The sequence below is a fragment of the Phycodurus eques genome, chromosome 2 (genome assembly GCF_024500275.1).
Source record: "Phycodurus eques isolate BA_2022a chromosome 2, UOR_Pequ_1.1, whole genome shotgun sequence".
Classification (NCBI taxonomy): Eukaryota; Metazoa; Chordata; class Actinopteri; order Syngnathiformes; family Syngnathidae; genus Phycodurus; species Phycodurus eques.
Window position 1 is genome coordinate 793,416 of NC_084526.1, and position 21,614 is coordinate 815,029.

General features: G+C 43.8%; 1 protein-coding gene across 6 annotated transcripts in view; it reads right to left on the reverse strand.

The window, feature by feature from the left end:
- The window catches only part of wdhd1 (WD repeat and HMG-box DNA binding protein 1), a 113,500-nt gene that overhangs the window by 50,954 nt on the left and 40,932 nt on the right, over positions 1 to 21,614 (reverse strand). For all 6 annotated transcript variants that reach the window (XM_061704018.1, XM_061704027.1, XM_061704052.1 and 3 more), the window contains 2 exons: positions 17,992 to 18,149; positions 17,701 to 17,885 (listed from right to left, as the gene is read on the reverse strand). In XM_061704018.1, the coding sequence (XP_061560002.1) occupies positions 17,701 to 17,885; positions 17,992 to 18,149 (343 nt within the window). The remainder of the gene's footprint in view (positions 1 to 17,700; positions 17,886 to 17,991; positions 18,150 to 21,614) is intronic.

Genomic DNA, 21,614 nt, shown 5'->3' on the forward strand with positions numbered 1-21,614 from the left:
GCGGAAATTACACAATTAAAGCTAAGTTGACAGAATTGGCTGACCGTCCCTCTAAAGACCAGGGGCCTCATGTACAAAGACTTGCGTGGATTTCCTACTGAAACATGGCGTATGCTCAAATCCAGAAAATGTTGGACGCACAAAAATATCTCGATGTACTAATCTGTGCGTATGCATAAATCCAAGCACATTTCCTTCGTACATCCCAATAAATATAGAGTTGAGCACACGGAGTAGCGAACCCTGCACCTGCGATCCCAATCTCTGCATGATCAGGAAAAAAAGAAAATGAGCACGGTAATGAAGGAAAAAAAAAATCAGAATGTGAAGTTTAGATGCTGCTCAATGAAGTGGTGTGCAAAAAAAAAAAAAAGAAAAAACCTCTTTGGCACGCTGTCCTCTGGGTCGGGACAGCGCATACCCGCTAAAATAAAAAAAGAAGTGGTCAGACATTAAGGTGGATGTGAAGCGGAGGAGAGCTGCCCACCGCCAAAATGTGGCCAAAACAGGCGGAGGAACCGGCGGGGAGGGCCTTACGCTGTTCGAGGAGAGACTCGCTGCAATCACGGGTGACACTGCTCTCTCAGGGGTGGTGGGAGCACATGTGGCTGACTCTGATCACCCCACAAGGTAAATACCATGTATTTTTATAACTCACAACAAATGTGTTCATAGAGTAACCTACACTCAGCCCTATGAGATAAAGGTACCTGCGTAAATGTTGTATCTATAATAAATATTTTCAATTACAATAGAAGCACATGAGCATGTTAAAGAGGATTTCAAAAACTTTGACTCTTGTTTGATTACTCAATTTATTATTTTAATACACAGGAGAGGACACGCAGTCCCAGCCACGTGCTACATGTTCGGGGAGGCGGAGGATTCGTCCACCGTTCCTGGCGTCTCCTCTGGCATCCCCAGGGTCTCTGACGCTCCAACAACCAGCTGCTGCTGCCCGCCTGACTGGCCGTGTCCTCACCAGTGCACACTGATGAAAAGAGTCCTTTGAATTTACTTAATTTGAACATGTACATTGGTTGCACATGATTAAAATGACAATTTAACCCTCTTCTCCTAAAAAAAAAAACTGTCATTTTAATCATGTGCAATAAATGTACATGTTTAAATTACCGTATTTTCACGACCATAAGGCGCACTTAAAAGTCTTAAATTCTCCAAAATGGACGGTACGCCTTATGTGTGCACCAAGTTCCAAAATCTGTAAATGTTATTGTGTGATGAGTGCTCCGCTTGACTGACTGGGAGCATTTCCTGCCGACACGCTGCTTATACAGAGGAAAAGCGGACGTGGCTGAGGACAGCATGCGGCCGTTAATGGGGGAGGGGTGCACGTGACAGAGGACGCTAAAGGCACGCCCCCAGTAGGTATATAGCGCCGGTATGTGCATTGTGCAAAACAACATTGGTTTGGCTAAGGACCCCCGAAAATAGCACCTACGAAGAGACACGCTTACGAAGCACAGTTTAAACTGCAAGCTATCAGTTACGCGTAGGAACATGGGAATCGAGCAGCCGCGAGAGAATTCAAGATCAACGAATCCATGGTTTGCAAGTGGAGGAAGCAGGAAAACGAGCTTCGGCAAGTCAAGTTACGCCACAATTTGTGAACGGATTGTGGATGCTTGGGGTAATGTGTCTGCTTACACTGTTGTTCGAACTTTCGTAAAAGCCGGAATCAATTCTGAGGAGCCGCACGGCAACAAGACTGACTCGAACAATGACGAGAGGGAAACTGGCGTGTTTGATGGAGAACTTGCCTAGCTGTTCATTTCGGATACAGAAGATGAGGACTTTGATGGATTTGTGGATAAGGATTGTAAAAAAAATAACATGAGTACATTGTTAAATACTTCAATAAAGTACAACCAAACTCAGTTTTGCTCCCGCTGCCTTTTTAAAGACATTGTTTTAGCGTACATAAATGCTACCGTATGTTTTAAGCGGCACGGTGGCCGACTGGTTAGAGCGTCAGCCTCACATCTCTGAGGACCCGGGCTCAATCCCCGGCCCCGCCTGTGTGGAGTTTGCATGTTCTCCCCGTGCCTGCATGGGTTTTCGCCGGTTTCCTCCCACATCCCAAAAACATGCATTAATTGGAGACTCTAAATTGCCCGTAGGCATGATTGTGAGTGCGAATGGTTGTTTGTTTCTATGTGCCCTGCGATTGGCTGGCAACCAGTTCAGGGTGTACCCCGCCTCCTGCCCGATGACAGCTGGGATAGGCTCCATCACACCCGCGACCCTACTGAGGAGAAGCGGCTCAGAAAATGGATGGATGGATGCTTTAAGCTAGCTTTATTTTACCATGCCTGCGCCCAATAATACGGTGCACCTTATGTATGTGTTAAATACAGAAATAGACCCCGTAACTGAGACTGCACCTTTAAATATGGTGCACCCTATGGTCGTGAAAATACAGTATCTAAATTAAAGGACTTTTTTTCACTGCATGTGCTGGAATCACAAGAGGAAGAGATCGTGAGGGCAGTAGGTGGCATAAATGATTGCCCTGATCAATTAATAGGTGTTCTCTCAAATATCAGTGATTCATTAAAGACATTGGTTAACAGGTGAATTCAGAGTCCTTTCCTCTTTTACATTTCTGAAATCAAATGTCGGCGGGCATTAATTGTTAATTAATATTATATTACATAATATTATATTATAATTATTAATTGCCCGTGCAGCACCTCTGCGTAGCTTGTCGCGCACCCGACAAAAATAGTTGCTGCGCATCGAACGCCGCGGAGATCATCTCTCGTGATTGGTCCGTTTTAGTCACATGCTGTGATGACGTACCAGCGTGCCCCTTGGTTCTACATACCATCTACGTCACCGCCTTCTCGATCGATTTTGCAGCATAATTAAACATATCATCTGGTCATCTAGGTCCATTTGTTCTGTCGTGGTCGCCATTGTTGTTGCTTTGTTCCTTGTTGCTGAAAGGAAAGCAACAAGGGCTACAGGAAATGGCCCAAAGAAATGCAGAGGAAACTCCACCCTGTGGTGTCCTATCCAATACCAGCTGTAGCGACACCCCCAACTTGGAGGAGAACTGCAGCACACTTTCAAAACAGCATGCGTGGGTTGCGCTCGAGTATAAAGGCAAACTACGTGAGGGACAACCGCAGTGACGTCAGCGCGGTCGCTGTCCGCGCGAGTATAAAGAAGCCTTCAATGTTAATTGTTCATGTGTCTCTGATGTGCAGATTTATTATAAGTTTCCCAGCATCACCTCTAAGTGTCGCCAAAGTACCAACAGCTGCAGAAACGTGCGTACGCCAGCCATGAATTTGGTGTGAGGCACCACAAGTTTCCACGGTCTTTTCACTCTTGATACAAAATGCACGTTTTTGTGCCGTACGCACCTTTTCTAAATGAGGCCGCAGCTGCTTGAAGTCAGCGCCGTCCATCAACGACCCACCATCCTGTTGCATCGAACTGGAGGAACTGTTGCATTCCTATGAACTCAAAATACGTTTGGCACCCGTGGAAAATGAGTTGCCTCCAACAGCACCGTTGTGACCAAGAAGACGAGTTGGCACATGTCAGACGTGAGCTACAATTAGCTAGACAACTGAAGACTGACTAATGATAGACTACCTTATCAAGGTGCCGCCTAGTCGAGAAGTGAGTAGCTTAATCGGGCGACAACAAGCTTACGTGCTAACAGACACTGTGCTCAGAATTGTCCCGTGGATTTCACGACCCGGAAGCCGTAACCGGCTTATCGGCCACTCTTAATGTTAAACAGGGGCGAGCAGGGGCGCCACAGGCATACTACTGCCGCTTGCCCAAGGCATATTTAGGTTTTTAAACGCACCAACATGCAAAAAAAAAAAACTTGCCCCCGAATACAAAACACCATTTGGATGGTGCAGCATGCCCCCGCACGGTGTCCAGCTCACAACTGCACGACTTGGCTTCACCATACAGAAAAAGACCAACACGAAGGCATCAGATGCTGAAATTCTCATAATGAACAATGAACCGCCAATAGAACTTGAAGGCGCCTGTCGCCACACTTCTATAATTCCAACTGCGGGGCAGTATAACGATACGTATAACCGGCTCCGAAATAAAACCTACAACATCACACAATCATTATGCACTGCGCATGGAACGAAGGATGGTCAACACAGTGAGACCGGGAAAGCAGGTTCAACCTCCATGACCTCATCCTTGGTACAACACAGACTGAACCAAGCTCGGCAATTCAGATGTCCGACCAAGGCACCAGTAAAACCAAACGCGCTGCTCATATGCAAACCAGTAACATAACGACCGAAAAGAAACAGCCACAGTGTCCCCACTGTTGACGCGATTAGCTTAAATATTGTCAAGACATAACTTCAGAAACTCCAGGCCAAGAACCCTACCACATGACTAAACAAGTAACCAATCCTTGGTTGCTGAGCAACATGCTAAGAGTAAACAGCTTACAATGGCACCCTAAACCAAAATAGACAGACCATGAACAAGCTGTCGTCTTTGGTCCAAACAGATTACGCTCCTACACAAATTGTTACCATGTTGAAACACAAGCTCCGCAAAATTGCTTCCACTACAGACAATGTAGTAATGGGCAGAATTCCTCCATATTTGTATACATATACACACAGTTCTGTATGTCAATCCTGAGTTCCGAGAAATAACCTCTCGTTACTCTTCCAATAACGGACGTCCCCAAAGATGTAATTTTGCATATTGAGGATGTCGCCCTTTATGATCTGCCGTCTGACACTTATGACAGTGAAATTGAAATTTCCAACTTTTTTGTACAACACAAATTAGAATTGGAACCTGAAATGCTCAAACAAAAACTATGAAGGAACTTTTTGACATCAACGTAGACAACACCTTATGCGCCATTAGTACCAACGCTAAGACGCCCAAGTTCCCGTTCATGCAATCCGGGTCCTCACCAAATGACACCTTAATAGCCCTAGTCAGCCTCGGTTACTGCATGACTTTCGGAATAGCTTACCTGCTCCACAGGGTTTACGAGAACAGTGCTCTAATGCTCGCCCCAAGGTCTTCCACAGAAAAAGAATGGCCAACCCGGAAATTACCCAGTCCAAACTGTGGAGGATGTCCTCCTCGATCTGAATTACCCCTCAGACCTCCCCGCTTCCTCTTGAACCTAGGCTAAATGTTCTTGCCTTCGTTAAGACTAGAACCTCAGCCTTTCGCCTCTTCTTATTGTCTTTGGAAGACACACTGAAGCACACGGTCATCTCTTTTGCTAGTGCATCTCTTACCACATTTTGTCCTTCCATTGGACTCTGTGAACAGCCAGCCTCCTTAGCTATGAACTTTTGTGGCTTACCCATCCTATGGAGGGAATCAATGATGGTCTTCTGGCCTGGTGTCAAGTCTGCAGTCTTCCCCATATTGAACCAAACACAGGCAATTGAACCAAACAAACAATTTCATGACACCTGGGGAAACGTGCTTTGAGTTTAGGAGGTGATTAGTGTGTGACACTTAGTTTGAAATATTTATGGCCTGCAAAATTTGGGCTGATTTCTTCACAGTATTAAAAATTTTTGAATCCCTAATTTCGTGGGTTTTATGAGCTGAAACCCCAAATTATATAAAAATAAACAAATAAATACTTGAAATTGTTTAAATTGAATCTATAATCTATGAAAGTTTAACTTTTTTGAATGGAATTATGGAACTAAATAAACTTTTCCATGACATTCATTTTTTTTTTGGAAAGGGTCTGTATGTACAGTTGTGCTCATAAATTTATATACCCTGGCAGAATTTGTGAATTTTTTATTGAAATTTTTTTTAATACGACTTATTAAATGTGTTTCGCCTTCATGTTTTCTTTAAAGAATTGTACCCATCTTACAAATTCTGTCTGGGTAATCAAAAATGAGCACAACTGTGTTTTCTCAATTACTAAATAAAAGTAGGGCTGTGAATTTCAAAATAAGAGCAAGTATTACATGTTCAAATAAAGTGCTTAACTTCAGAAAAAGTATTTGAAAAAAATGAACAAAATACAAATAATACTTAATTTTTTGATCATATGGGTAGAAGCAAACTCTATACATAGGTAGAACCCCTCCACCACAATAAGGTCGTGGGGTTTGTGTGTCCCAATGATCCTAGGAGCTAAGTTGTCTGTCACCAATAACAAACAGGTACTAGGTGAGGGACCAGACAAAGCACGGCCACAAAAACCCCTGTGACGAATAAAATTAATGGATTTAGGTTTCCCTTGCCCGGACGCAGGTCACCGGGGCCCCCCTCTGGAGCCAGGCCTGGAAGTGGGGCTCGAAGGCGAGCGCCTGGTGGCCAGGCCTGCACCCATGGGGGTAAGGGTAACGTGGGTCCCCCTTCCCATGGGCTCACCACCTGTGGGAGGGACCATAGAGGCCGGTTGCAGACCCTCACGTATTGAGAGGGTCTGCTGGGAATGTCTGGCAGAATTCCCTGTCAGAAGGAGTGTCAACTCCCACCTCCGGCAGGACTTCATCTACGTCTCGGGGGAGGCGGGGGACATTGAGTGGACCATGTCCCGCGCCTCTATGGCCGAGGGGGCCGACCGAAGCTGTAGCCGTAAGGTCGTTGGTGCCTGACCTGGCGGCAATCCCCGAACTCGTTGGTGGACACCAGTGGTGATGCCGTCAAGCTGAAGAAGGAATCCTATCCGGCCTTTTTGGCCTGTGGGACTCCTGAGACAGCTGATGGGTACGGGCTGGCGAAGCGGAATGCAGCTTTGTGGTCGGTGAGGCAAAAACCCGGGCATGGGAGGAGTTCGGTGAGGCCATGGAGAACGACTTCCGGACTACTTCGAGGAAATTCTGATCTACCCTCCGGCGTCTCAGGAAAGGGAAGGAGTGTACCATCAAAACTGTGTATAATGGGGATGGGGTGCTGCTGACCTCAACTCGGGATGTTGTGAGTCAGTGGGGAGAATACTTCAAAGACCTCCTCAATTCCAGCGACACGCCTTCCCATGAGGAAGCAGAGTTTGGGGTCTCTGAGGCGGGCTCTCCTACCTCTGGGATTGAGGTCACCGAGGTGGTTAAAAAGCTACTCGGTGGCAAGGTTGGATGAGATTCGCCCAGCGTTCCTAATGGCTCAGGATGTTGTCCTGGTTGACACGCCTCTGCGACATCGGGGACAGTGCCTCTGGATTGGCAGACTGGGGTGGTGGTCCCCCTTTTTAAGAAGGGGGAACGGAAGGTGTGTTCCAAATACAGGGGGATCACACTATTCGGGGGTGCTGGAGAAAAGGGTCCGTCGGGAAGTCGAATCTCAGATTCAGGAGGAGCAGTGTGGTTTTCGTCCAGGCCGGGGAACAGTGGACCAGGTCCTCACCCTCGGTAGGGTCCTCGAGGGTGCGTGGGAGTTCGCCCAACCAGTCTACATGTGTTTTGTGGACATGGAGAAGGTGTTTGACCGTGTCCTTCAGGGAGTACTGTGGAGGGTGCTTCGGGAGTAAGGAGTACCAAACCCCCTGATACGGGCTGTTGTACGACTGGTGTCAGAGTTTGGTCCGCATTTCCGGCAGTAAGTCGGACTCGTTTCCGGTGAGGGTTGGACTCCGGCATGGCTGCCCTTTGTCACCGATTCTGTTCATAACTTTTATGGACACAATTTCTAGGCGCAGCCAAGGCGTAGAGGGGGTCCGGTTTAGTGGCCTCAGTATTGCATCTCTGCTTTTTGCAGATGATGTGGATTTGTTGGCTTCATCAGGCCATGATCCCCAACTCTCACTAGAGCGGTTCGCAGCAGAGTGTGAAGGGGCTGGGATGAGAATCAGCACCTCCAAATCTTAGACCATTGTCCTTTGTCGGAAAATGGTGGAGTGGCCTCTCCTGGTTGGGGATGAGATCCTGCCCCAAGTGGAGGAGTTCAAGTATCTTGGGGTCTTGTTCACGAGTCAGTGAAGAATGGAACGGAACATTGACAGGCGGATCGGTGCAGTGTCTGCAGTGATGCAAACTTTGTATCTGTCCATTGTGGTGAAGGAGCTAAGCCGAAAGGCGAAGTTCTCTATTTACGGGTCGATCTACATTCCTACCCTCACCTATGGTCACGAGCTGTGGGTCGTGACCGAAAGAACAAGATCCCGGATACAAGCGGCCGAAATGAGTTCCTCTGTAGGGTGTCCGGGCTCTTTCTTAGAGATAGCGTGGGAAGCTTGGTCATCCGGGAGGAGCTCAGAGTAGAGCCGCTGCACCTCCGCATTGAGAGGAGCCAGATGAAGTGGCTCGGCCATTTGTTTAGGCTGCCTCCAGGACGCCTCCCTGGTGAGGTGTTCCGGGCATGTCCCAACGGAAACCCAAGAACAAAGACTCCACAGTAAAGAGGGACGACAGATTGCCCCAAAAAACTCTGCGTTGGCTCCTTGTGACGCATAGCTTGGCTGAGAGAGGAAGGATGATTGGTGACTGCTCAACAAAGAGCACTCACCCTCATCAGCTCCGAAAGACCACTTATCAGATTGATGGCTAGATCACCATCCCTCAAAACGAGAGGTCATTTCTCATCGATATATATTGGTTAACAAACCATTTGATTTTACCTGTAAAGTCAGATTTGATTGTAAAAAAAAAAAAAAAGATTGAATAACTCTGTACAGATGACAGTTTATTGGTTGAAAGATCCCAAGTTGTTAGAAGACACACTATGCTCTCCTACCGTAAAAGTGCAGGGCTAATGTATGAAATGGTAACAATGCTTTAACAATATATATTCTGTAAAATAATGTTGTCGCGTCCCTTAAGGTATGGTTGTAAAAACGGCAACGCCTTTTTCACACCCACAGCTTTGGGCTATAGGCGGTTCCTCCTAAACAGGGCGAGTTTCTCTCTGTGAACCCAGCCACCCTACCAGATCTTTTTGGTAAAGATAGCAACAAGACCCAGACAAATACACCAAATTTGCTGTTTAAACTATTCCAGCATGGAATTCAGCAAGCTCTGGTGTATACATCCACCATTCTCCTCCTTCCAGCCCTCAAGTAAGTGTAACTTTAACTTAAAGAACCGCACACTCGTTGGGCAAAAAACCCATGCATATCAAGCTTTCCCTGCATTTTTTAGCATAGACAATAACTACAAAACATTAGTTGGAGAGAAAACAAAAATGGTTTGTTTGTTTGAAAGTATCCATTTTCTGAGCCACTTCTCCTCACGAGGGTCGCGGGCGTGCTGGAGCCTATCCCAGCTGTCATCGGGCAGGAGGCGGGGTACACCCTGAACTGGTTGCCAGCCAATCGCAGGGCACATACAAACAAACAACCATTCACACTCTCAGTCACACCTAGGGGCAATTTAGAGTCTCAAATGAATGCATATTTTTGGGATGTGGGAGGAAACCGGAGTGCCCGGAGAAAACCCACGCAGGCATGGGGAGAACATGCAAACTCCACACAGGCGGGGCCGGGGATTGAACCCGGGTCCTCAGAACTGTGAGGCTGACGCTCTAACCAGTGGTCCACCGTGCCCCCTGTTTGAAAGTAGTACAAGAAAAAAGTATACCCCTTGAATTCACACCATTTATGATAAGTGCTGTTTTTAGTGTTTTAAACTGTATCACTATGTATAATAATCTTAATGCACACTTGTTTGACTTCTTCATCGAGCTATCAAACTTGCCAAAAATGGCAATTTTAGTTGTCTACCATGTACCTTTAAAGTTAATGAGTAGACAAATGTGTTGGTTTTTAAGTCTCAGCCCCATCAGAGGGCCAATATGACTGTGACAACATAATTGTTTAATTGACATATTACCACATCTACAAAATTAAAATCTGGATAATTAGATTTAAAACAAGTCAGTTTTCGCTCTTGTACAGTCCAGATGCTTTTTTGGTCGCTCTGCTTGCTTTGCCTCTGTTTGCATTTGTTCTTGCTGAGAAGCTTTTTTTTTTTTCTTCCAAGGAAGTTGGAAGAATCAACACCTGGATATTTTTAAACTTGTGGAACTGTACTGTTTTTTTGGTTTTTTTGTAGATTCAGTCAGTTGTTGCCATATTCCAATATATTTTTTTATACCCGCGAGTGTGGCCTGCTATTGGCAACGAGGCCAGCAACAAGATGCCTATCTACTCCACTGAGGACTATCACTGTCTGCAACAGAGGATAACGGTCCTGGAAACAAAAATCCACCATCTTAAAGTGTATGTGGATGTAAACGGACAGTCGGGGAATGAAACCACTCTACCGATTGTCTCAAAATGATGTGATAACAGACAGCCACTTAGCTCAACAAAGAGGACGGATGTGAATGGTGGAAACGGTAATGGATCATCCAGCAGTTCTCCCTAGAATGTAATGGGAGCAAAGCCCAAAGATATGGGACGACATCTAAAAGGGAGGACACAACACCAGCAGATTACCGAGGAATCCGGCTGGTCTGCTTTGCGTACTGCTTCAACCCCGAGAGAGTGACCATGGATGGTCGCTACAGCGAAGGGCAAGAAAAGAGGAGGCAAGTCAATGCAAAACATTGACATCATACTTACAAATAGATTTGAACCACTTTTACAAGACCCTGGCCAAAAATGCTCATCCCCCACCACCACTGAAAAGTATTAAACGAAATCACGCAAGAAAAAAATTGCACCCCAAACGTTAATAGTTTGTGATGGAGCTGTCAAGAATGTGAAACGTATTTGCACGGAGAAGAACACCAAAGTACTGTTTTTTTACCAGTGACATGGTGTCCGATATCTCTAAAGAAAAATCCTGGCGCTCACTAATGCGCACCCAACTGTGAAATTTGTCATTATACACACAAGAGCTCTGGATGTTGTCAAGCAGCAATCAGAGGTACTGAAGCGAGATTTCATTGATCTCCTAACAAAAATGCAACGTTTGGGTGCTGAGGTTTTCACAAGTGAACTTCTCCCAATGGTACGATTTGGAGATGAATATTTCAGTAGGCTTAGTCAATTAAATAAGTGGCTCAAAGACAATGCAAAACTCACTCTCTACTAGCCTAAATGCCTGTTAGGTGTGACGGACAGGATGAAGGCTATTGTCAATACTGGAATCCAGCGCACACCACGCCAATATCTTCCTCCCATCCCCCCTCGCCTGAAACCACCGTCCACTAAGATGCGATGGGCCCCTTCTCCACCCATGAAGAATCTTATCTCCAAATCTGACTGATATCTGCGGGATCTTTTCCAGAATAAGTCAGACCCTTATGGAGATCAGGCATTTGTCATCGCTGTAATTACAAGGGACAGAAAGTTGGTCAAAGAAATATGGCACAAAAAAAGCAGAATTAAAAACTTAGTGAGGATCAAATGTGAATCTATCAAACCATGGTCTCCAGATATCTCTGCGAGACTAGCTCTTTTCAATACCAGGTCACTGGGTAATAAATCAATGTTGATTAATGTCATTACAACCTATGATCTGGTCTTTTTGCTACTAAATGAAATGTGGCCAAACCAAATGATCTGGTAGGGTGGCTGGGTTCACAGAGAGAAACTCGCCCTGTTTAGGAGGAACCGCCTATAGCCCAAAGCTGTGGGTGTGAAAAAGGTGTAATAAAAATTTTTATGAGGCAACACCAGCAAATTTTAATTTTATGAAGTGTCGAATAGGGTAAAAAGGTGGTGGTATTGCTGTTATTTTTAAGTCATTATTTCAGTGTAAAGAAATTATACTGGGTGATTTTAGCTCATTTGAATATCTGTTTTTTAGTTAAAGGTGACTGAAAGGTTATTGTTCTCATAATTTATTGACCTCCAAGAAAAAATAGAAAAATGATGGAGGATTTTTCAGAACTGCGGTCAGTTATTTGATAACTATTTTGTCATAACGGGAAACTTTAACATTCATGTTGACAACAACATGGAAAAAATTTTTTTTAAAGACCTCTGCTATACTAGACATATGTGACTTCTTTCAAAATATTAAGTCCAACCCACACTCAAGGTCACATCTTAGACCTGGTCATCTCTAAGGATGTTGAAATTATATCAGTCAGACAGTAAGAATATGGCTATTTCTGAAGATTTTTGTGTATTTCTTGAATTACAGATTCTTCCAAAAGTTCAGAGAACCTCTCTGTCTATTAAGAAAAGGTACATAAATGAGAGTACTGCCACTAAGTTTATGGAGACCATAGCTGTGCCACAAACAGTGAATGCTGTGACACTTTTGGATAATCTCACCTGGAAAATCTCAAATGTCATGAATGCTGTCGCTTCTATTAAAACTATGACAATCTTGAGGCCACTTGGAACACCGTGGAGGAGCACAATGATGGACCTCGAAATCAAAGTGTAGGAAAGCAGAACGTAATGGACAAAAACTAAACTCCAACTTGACTATGACCTCTACAGACAAAGTCTTTGTAATTTTAATCAAGTTTGTCAAGGCCCGACAGCAACACTTTTCTGAAATCATCAGTAAGAATTTCAACAATAATCGCACTCTCTTTGCTGTGGTTGACAAGCTCACCCAAAGCAGATAGCTCCAGAACTCCAAACAGCAGATAAATGCAATGAATTTGCTTGATATTTTAGTGAAAAAATACAATCCATCGGGTTAAATATCAGCACAAATCAGCAAAGTGATAAAATTATGTCAGAATTTTATACAGTTGACCAAAAAAATTGTAGAGAAAACAGTTCAGCAGCTGAAACCATCGACGAGCTGTCTTGACTCAATACCATCTGACCTTTTCCAAATCTATTACGAAGTCTGTGCTAGCTGATTTGTAGCAAATAATCAATTGCTCACTCGAGTCAGGCGCGTTTCCTAAAGCTCTTAAAGTAGCTGCTATTCAGCCTCTTAAAAAAAATAAATAGAACGCTGGACGCTTCCATGTTAGCAAGCTATAGACCCATCTCAAATCTGTCATAGCCAAGATTGTTGAGAAAGTTATTTTTAATCAACTCAGCAATTTCTTGAACTTAAATTGACTTTTTGACAAATTTTAATCAGGTTTCCGAACACATCACAGTTCAGAATCTGCTCTTATCAAAGTGCTAAATGATACAAGGTTGAATACTGACTCAGGAAAGGTGTCAATTCGCGCACACACACACACGCACGCACGCACGCACGCACGCACACACACACACGCACACACACACACACACACACACACTGAACCCTTATGAAATAGGTTCGCCACTGCGGGCGGACGTACAGTCACACAACACTAAAATAGGTCACAGCACAGTTTTTAATATTTAATTGGTCGTGTTTATATGACCCAGAAGTTTGGTAAAGCGCATTAGTAAAGATATGTTAGCATGTTATGCTTGGATCGGACGACAAGACAAATTTGGTCTTTCAAGATGGCACTAGGTCAGACTACTGCCTAAAAATCTTACAGTATCTCAGTCAGCCACTGGCAACACTGCACAGGATATTTATTATGATACCACCATATCCCGTCTTTTACGACCACTGGGCTTTATCTTGTCAAATCAAACATTGTTGGGGGGCCGGACCAGAAACTGTGTCACCGGTCAATGCGACCGGATGTACCCAATTACCAAGGCAAAGACAACAACAATGGCTTGCACCAATGTATAGTGTTAGAAAAAAAATAACAAAATGAGGGAAAACGTGGCAGTCACCGGTGCTTGGGAGAGGACGTTTTGGGCTGTCCATTCAAGCAGGGCTTGAGGTACATCTGTTCATGTACTGATAGTATGGCTCGCAAGCTAGCAACTTAACGTTATATAGCCTAGCAAGCTAGTGCTAGCACGTTTGTACGCAAACATGCTGGCATTTAGCATACTCATATATCATTTTATATGTACATTGCAACCCTAACAAGGTCTTAAAATTCACTTACAAATGCTCCTCTGTTGTTTAGGGAATGCTATTCAAAGGCCCAAAGATGCGTCCGTCTGCAACAAATGTCCGTACGATAAACATGGGCAGTGGCTAAATGGTTCCAGGCGGCCCAAATTTGTTCCGGGTGGCGCAAATATGCATTTATTAACATCTTTTTATTGCCTCGAGGCAGAAATACTAATACTACTAATTATTATGGTCGACTTAGCTGATTTCACAATTTTTTTCACAGCCCTAAATCCTATTGGTCAACTTCAAGTTGTCGATATGTCACACTACAGGGAAGATATCCCAAAAAACTAGACTTCTCATTTTGGCGTTGTCGTAGAGCCAAATAGTTGGTCGTGGATTATGTCACACTACAAGAAGTTTTGTCATTCCCGACAAAATATCCCGGGCCCGATCTGGGAAACTGCCTGCGACAGCAAATCGGGCCAATATAAGGGCTAAATCCTGTAGTCTGAGCTAGATATTAGCCACTACAATCAGTCAGGACCATGACCATGATCCATGATCCAATTGTATATCAAAATCAAACTACAGTGCCATGAAAAAGTATTGCCCCCCTTTCAAATTCATATATTTTTGCAGTGTGTCCCAACTTTGTTTATGATCATCAAAATAAATAAATGGACAAATATAACGCACGTGAACTTAAAATGCTATATTTACACGGTGATGTCATTTATTAAGGGAAAAAAACTCCAACCCCAATTCCAATGAAGTTGGGACGCTGTGTTAAACATAAATAAAAACACAATACAATGATTTGCAAATCATGTTCAACTTATATTTAATTGAATACACTCCAAAGACAAGATATTTAATGTTCAAACTGATAAACTTTATTGTTTTTAGCAAATAATCATTAACTTATCATTTTATGGCTGCAACACATTCCAAAAAAGCTGGGACAAGTGGCAAAAAAGTGAGAAAATTCAGGAATGCTCATCAAACACCTGTTTGGAACATCCCACAGGTGAACAGGCTAATTGGGAACAGGTGGGTCCCATGATTGGTTATAAAAGGAGCTTCCCTGAATTGCTCAGTCATTCACAAGGAAAGATGGGGCGAGGTTCATCTCTTTGTGAACAAGTACGTGAGAAAATAGTCGAACAGTTTAACGACAATGTTCCTCAATGTACAATTGCAAGGAATTTCGGAATTTCATCATCTACAGTCCACAATATCATCAACAGGTTCAGAGAATCTGGAGAAATCACTGCATGTAAGCGGCAAGGCCGAAAACCACCATTGAATGCCCGTGACCTTCGATCTCTCAGGCGGCACTGCATCAAAAACCGACATCAAAGTGTAAAGGATATCACCACATGGGCTCAGGAACACTTCAGAAAACCAATGTCAGTGAATACAGTTCTGCGCTACATCCGTAAGTGCAACTTTAAACTCTACTATGCAAAGCAAAAGCCATTTATCAACAACACCCAGAAACGCCCCCGGCTTCTCTGGGCAAGAGCTCATCCAAGATGGACTGATGCAAAGTGGAAAAGTGTTCTGTGGTCCGACCAGTCCACATTTCAAGTTGTTTTTGGAAATTGTGGATGTCGTGTCCCCGGGCCAAAGAGGAAAAGAACCATCCGGACTGTTATGGACGCGAAGTTTCAAAGCCACCATCTGTAATGGTATGGGGCCGTGTTAGTGCCAATGGCAGGGGTAACTTACACATCTGTGAAGGCACCATTAATGCTGAAAGGTACATACAGGTTTTGGAGAAACATACGCTGCCATCCAAGCAACGTCTTTTTCATGGACGCCCCTGCTTATTTCAGCAAGCCAATGCCAAACCACATTCTGCACGTGTTACAACAGCGTGGCTTCGTAGTAAAAAGAGTGCGTGTTTTAAACTGGCCCGCCTGCAGTCCGGACCTGTCTCCCATTGAAAATGTGCGGAGCATTATAAAGTGTAAAATACGACAACAGAGAGACTGGACTGTTTAACAAGTGAAGCTGTACATCAAGCAAGAATGGGAAAGAATTCCACCTACAAAGCTTCAAGAATTAGTGTCCTCAGTTCCCAAACGTTTATTGAATGTTGTTAAAAGAATTCTAAGTTAATGATTATTTGCTAAAAACAATAAAGTTTATCAGTTTGAACATTAAATATCTTGTCTTTGTAGTGTATTCAATTAAATATAGGTTGAACATGATTTGCAAATCATTGTATTCTGTTTTTATTTATGTTTAACACAACGTGCCGACTTCATTGGAATTGGGGTTTTATTCAAAGTTACCTGGCCTTGAGTCAAAAAGTAATTACCCCCTTGTTAAATCATGAATTAATTGTGGCTAATCACAATTTTTGGTAAATTTTCACTGATCACACACCCAAGCCAGATTACCTCCAGACCTGATCAATTAAGAAATAATTTATACAGAATCTGTACTGACAAAATCAAGTCAGAAAAAAAGATCTAAAAAAGCTGCAACAAAATGACACAATCCAAAAAAATTCCAGAACAGTCGAGAAATAAAGTAATTGACATTTGTCAGTCTGGAAAGGGTTACCAAAGCCATTTCTAAAGCTTTAGAATTCCAGCGAATTATAGGGAGAGCCATTATCCTCATGTGGAGAAATCATGGAACAGTGGTGAACCTCCACAGGAGTGACCAGCCTACAAAGATTACCCCACGAGAACAGCAATGTCTCATCCAGGAGGCCACAAAGGAACTCAGGACAACTTCTAAAGAACTGCAGGCTTCCCTTGCCTCAGTTAAGGTCCATGTTTATGAAACAACAATAAGTAAGAGACTGGGCAAAAATGGCATCCAAGGCATGTTGCAAAAATAATTTTAAAAATAAATCTGAATGATTCCCAAGACTTTTGGGAGAATATTACTGCATATGGACTGACCAGATGAAAGTTGAGCATTTTGGAAGGTGCGTGTATCATTACATCTGGCGTAAATGTAGCACAGCATTTCAGAAAAAGAACATCATACCAACAGTAAAACATGGTGGTGGTAATGTGATGGTCTTGGGCTGCTTTTCCATTAAGGAACTGGACAACTTGCTGTGATTGATGGAACCATGAATTCTGCTCTTTAACATAAAATCCTGAAGAGGAATGTTCATCCATCAGTTTGTTACCTCAAGATGAAGCGCACTTGGGCTCTGCACCAGGATAACAAGTCAAGTAAACTTCTGAATGGCTCAAAAAAAAAAAAAAAAAAAAAATTAAGTATTTGGAGTGGCCTAGTGAAAGTCTCGACTTGAATCAGATTGAAATGCAGTGGCATGAGCTTAAAAAGGCTGTTCATGCTTGAAAACCGTCCCTTTTTCCTGAATTCAAACAATTCTGCTAAGAAGAGTGGGACAAAATATCTCCACAGAGATGTGAAAGACTCATTGCAAGTGAAAAAATGCTTGATTTCAGTTGTTGCTGCTGAGGATGGCCCAACCAGTTATTAGGTTTGGGGGCCATTACATTTTCCACATAGGGCCAGGTAGCTTTGAATAGTTTTTTTCCCTTAATAAATCAAATCACCATTTAAAAACAGCATTTTAGGTTTACTTGGGATAAATATGTCTGAGATTTAAATTTGTTTGATAATCTTTAACAAAGTGGGGAAACTGCAAAAAATATAAGAATTTGAGAAGGGGGCCAATACTTTTTCATGGCACTCTAAGTCATGTGGCTCGCTTTTCCATGTTGTATTTTTAATCCCAGCCTAAATTTGAAATCTGTAAAATCTGTATTTCGTTCATATTTTGTGTTAAATTTAAAAAAATACATATATAAAATCTGTCACTTTTCATTTGAAATGGAAAGACTGAACGAATAATACATGGATTCAGACAGACCTGTGAGATGAGCTCGCAACCTTATCAGACTCTGGACACCAATGGGCATACCTTGCAAGCTCATCTGCGCTGGGGCAGGCCAGTAGCACGGCCTCCTGGGAAACATCAGTCATGGTGTGGCCCAGCGAGTTAGTGAGGTGCATGGCGTGGTGTACAGCTGTGTCGTGAAACTCCACGTCTATGGCATTGTCCTGCTCATCATTGTAGCCTCGCACTGTCCCCACAGAGTTCCACATCTGAGGGAGAGCTAGCTTTTAGACAACCACTTTTGGTAGCTACACCTGAAACATATTTTACAAAATGTGAGTGATTAAAAGTTCAAAATGCATCACTGTCAACTACCATGAAGCGGTGAGTAAGATGGATAGAGGTGGAGCCTGGTTGAAAAGCTTTCTGGGGTGGCGTTGGTTGTGGCCCTTCATAAACAGGCCGCAATGTCGCAGGCAGAGGTGATGCAGTCATCACGGCATTGTCAGGACCAAGCTTTAGCGAGCCTGAATCTATGGAGGATCAAGAATGCCAAAATTAAATAAATAAATACATCATTAAATACATGTCATGAAATATTACAATTTTCAGTAATTATTTAAATATTTAGTTATTTCAATATTTATGTCAATATTGAATTATTTCAAAATGTGTATAATTATTTAAATATTTATTTATTTCAATATTTAATGATTTCAATATTTATTTATGTAACCATTTAATTTTTGCACTTCTGGTCCCCCATGCGTATGCATCATGAAATGTATAGCTGTCATTCTAGGCCATCAAACTCAGTGGGCGGGCATGGGGGAGGGACTAGCCCTGTTTCAGCTCCAAGTAAATTGTTCCTGCATGACGCTGTGGGGTTGTCGCAGAGTTAACTCACCCACTGCCGGACCGCCCAGTTAACATGCATATTTGACATACTGTACTGTATATATCTTAGGAAAATCCATGGATTTATCGGTGAATACATTTCATGCGCCTTCTGATGGTCTTCTTTGAAACCCCAAACCACTCAGCAATTTCACTCGCTGCCCCACATAAGACACGATGCTCTCGAACAGCCATGCTAATGTCAGAAGCCAGGCACCATGGTTCATATGTGTGTCGGTGTGTGTTGTGGTCCAGTACGGGAGAAGAGCTGAAGAAGTTCCTCTAAGTTAGCAAACATTCTTTGGTCAATATCTTGGTCAGATAAAGCGGAAATAATTCCCAAAATTTCCAGGAATCCCTTCGCTTAGTCCTGCATCTGTATTTTCGGCAAGGTCTAAAATGTCTGTTAACTCGCGTATGAAGTGCAAGAAACACACTGGCCTAAGTATTCACCGTTAAGACTTTTATTAAAACGTTTGTGATCAACTCATGGAACCGCTCATGCAGGAACAACCAAATTGATTGGAGCTGACTCAGCGGTAGTCTCGCCCAGTGCCCCCCCACTGAGTTTGATGGCTTGGAATGACAGATATACATTTCATGATGCATATGCACAGGGGACCAGGAGTGCCAAAATTAAATTAGTGAAATAAATAAATATTGAAAATTTGAAATAAATACGGAAATACTGAAAAAATATATATATTGATAATAAAATACAATTGAAATAATTGTTGAAATTAAATAAACAATTGAAATAAATACATATTGAAATGAAACAAGCACTGAAATATACTGAAATAAATATTTAATGACATTTATTAAATGTTGTATTTATTTTAGGCTTTACACGATCAAGATTTTTGAGCCCGATCGCCCATCAGCGAGTTTAAAAAAACAATAACCAATCACCGATCCAACCACAAGATGGAGCAATGGGTTGCGGGTTGGCATTGTCTTGCTGAAATAAGCAGGGGCGTCCATGAAAAAGACGTTGCTTGGATGGCAACATGTGTTTCTCCAAAACCTGCATGTACCGTTCAGCATTAATGGTGCCTTCACAGATGTGTAAGTTACCCATGCCATTGGCACTAACACAACCCCATACCATTACAGATGCTGGCTTTTGAACTTTGCGTCCATAACAGTCCGGATGGTTATTTTCTTCTTTGGCCCGGAGGACACGACGTCCACAATTTCCAAAAACAACTTGAAATGTGGACTCGTCAGACCACAGAACACTTTTCCACTTTGCATCAGTTAGATGGGAAGAGAAATGGAGTCGGGGTTATTTTAAAAGAAGAGTTGGCTAAGAATGTCTTGGAGGTGAAAAGAGTATCAGATCGAGTGATGAGGCTGAAACCTGAAATCGAGGGTATTATGTATAATGTGATTAGTGGCTATGCCCCACAGGTAGGATGTGACCTAGAGGTGAAAGAGAAATTCTTGAAGGAGCTAAACGAAGAAGTTCTGAGCATCCCAGACAGAGAGAGAGTCGTGATTGGTGCAGATTGTAATGGGCATGCTGGTGAAGGAAATAGGGGTGATGAAGAAGTGATGGGTAAGTACGGCATCCAGGAAAGGAATTTGGAGGGACAGATGGTGGTAGACTTTGCAAAAAGGACGCAAATGGCTGTAGTGAACACTTTTTTCCCGAAGAGGCAGGAATATAGGGTAACCTACAAGAGCGGAGGTAGAAGCACGCAGGTGGATTACATCGTGTGCAGACGATGTAATCTGAAGGAGGTTACGGACTATAAGGTAGTGGTAGGGGAGAGTGTGGCTAGACAGCATAGAATGGTGGTGTGTAAAATTATTCTGGTGGTGGGGAGGAAGAAACACCTCCCCAGGGAGGCGTCCGGGAGGCATCCGAATCAGATGCCCCAGCCACCTCATCTGGCTCCTCTCAATGCGGAGGAGCAGCGGCTCTACTCTGAGATCCTCCCGGATGACCAAGCTTCTCACCCTATCTCTAAGGGAGAGCCCGGACACCCTGCGGAGGAAACTCATTTCGGCCGCTTGTATCCGGGATCTTGTTCTTTCGGTCACGACCCACAGCTCATGACCATAGGTGAGGGTAGGAACGAAAATCGACCGGTAAATTGAGAGCTTCGCCTTTCGGCTTAGCTCCTTCTTTACCACAACGGACCGATACAAAGTCCGCATCACTGCAGACGCTGCACCGATCTGCCTGTCGATCTCCCGTTCCATTCTTCCCTCACTCGTGAACAAGACCCCAAGATACTTGAACTCCTCCACTTGGGGCAGGATCTCATCCCCGACCTGGAGAGGGCATGCCACCCTTTTCCGACTGAGGACCATGGTCTCAGATTTGGAGTTGCTGATTCTCATCCCAGCCGCTTCACACTCGGCTGCGAACTGCTCCAGTGAGAGTTGGAGCTCACGGCTTGATGAAGCCAACAGAACCACATCATCAGCAAAAAGCAGAGATGCAATACTGAGGCCACCAAACCAGACCCCCTCTACACCTTGGCTGCGCCTAGAAATTCTGTCCATAAAAGTTATGAACAGAATCGGCGACAAAGGGCAGCCTTGGCGGAGTCCAACCCTCACCGGGAACGAGTCCGACTTACTGCCGGATATGCGGACCAAACTCTGACTCCGGTCATACAGGGACTGAACAGCACGTATCAGGGGGTTCGGTACCCCATAATCCCAAAGCACCCTCCACAGGACTCCACGAGGGACACACACAGCAGAACAGTGATTAGGTGTGCTGTCGGTGTGACGGATGAATTTAAGGTGGAGGGGTGACTGCATCGGGGATCAGCCCTGAGCCCCTTCCTGTTTGCAGTGGTGATGGATAGGCTGACAGATGAGGTTAGACTGGAATCCCCGTGGACCATGATGTTTGCAGGTTACATTGTTATCTGCAGTGAAAGCAGGGAGCAGGTGGAGGAACAGTTAGAAAGATGGAGGCATGCACTGGAAAGGAGAGGAATTAAGATTAGCCAAAGTAAAACAGAATATATGTGCATGAATGAGAGGGGTGGTGGGGGAAGAGTGAGGCTACAGGGAGAAGAGATATCAAGGGCGGAGGACTTTAAATACTTGGGGTCAACCGTCCAGAGCAATGGTGA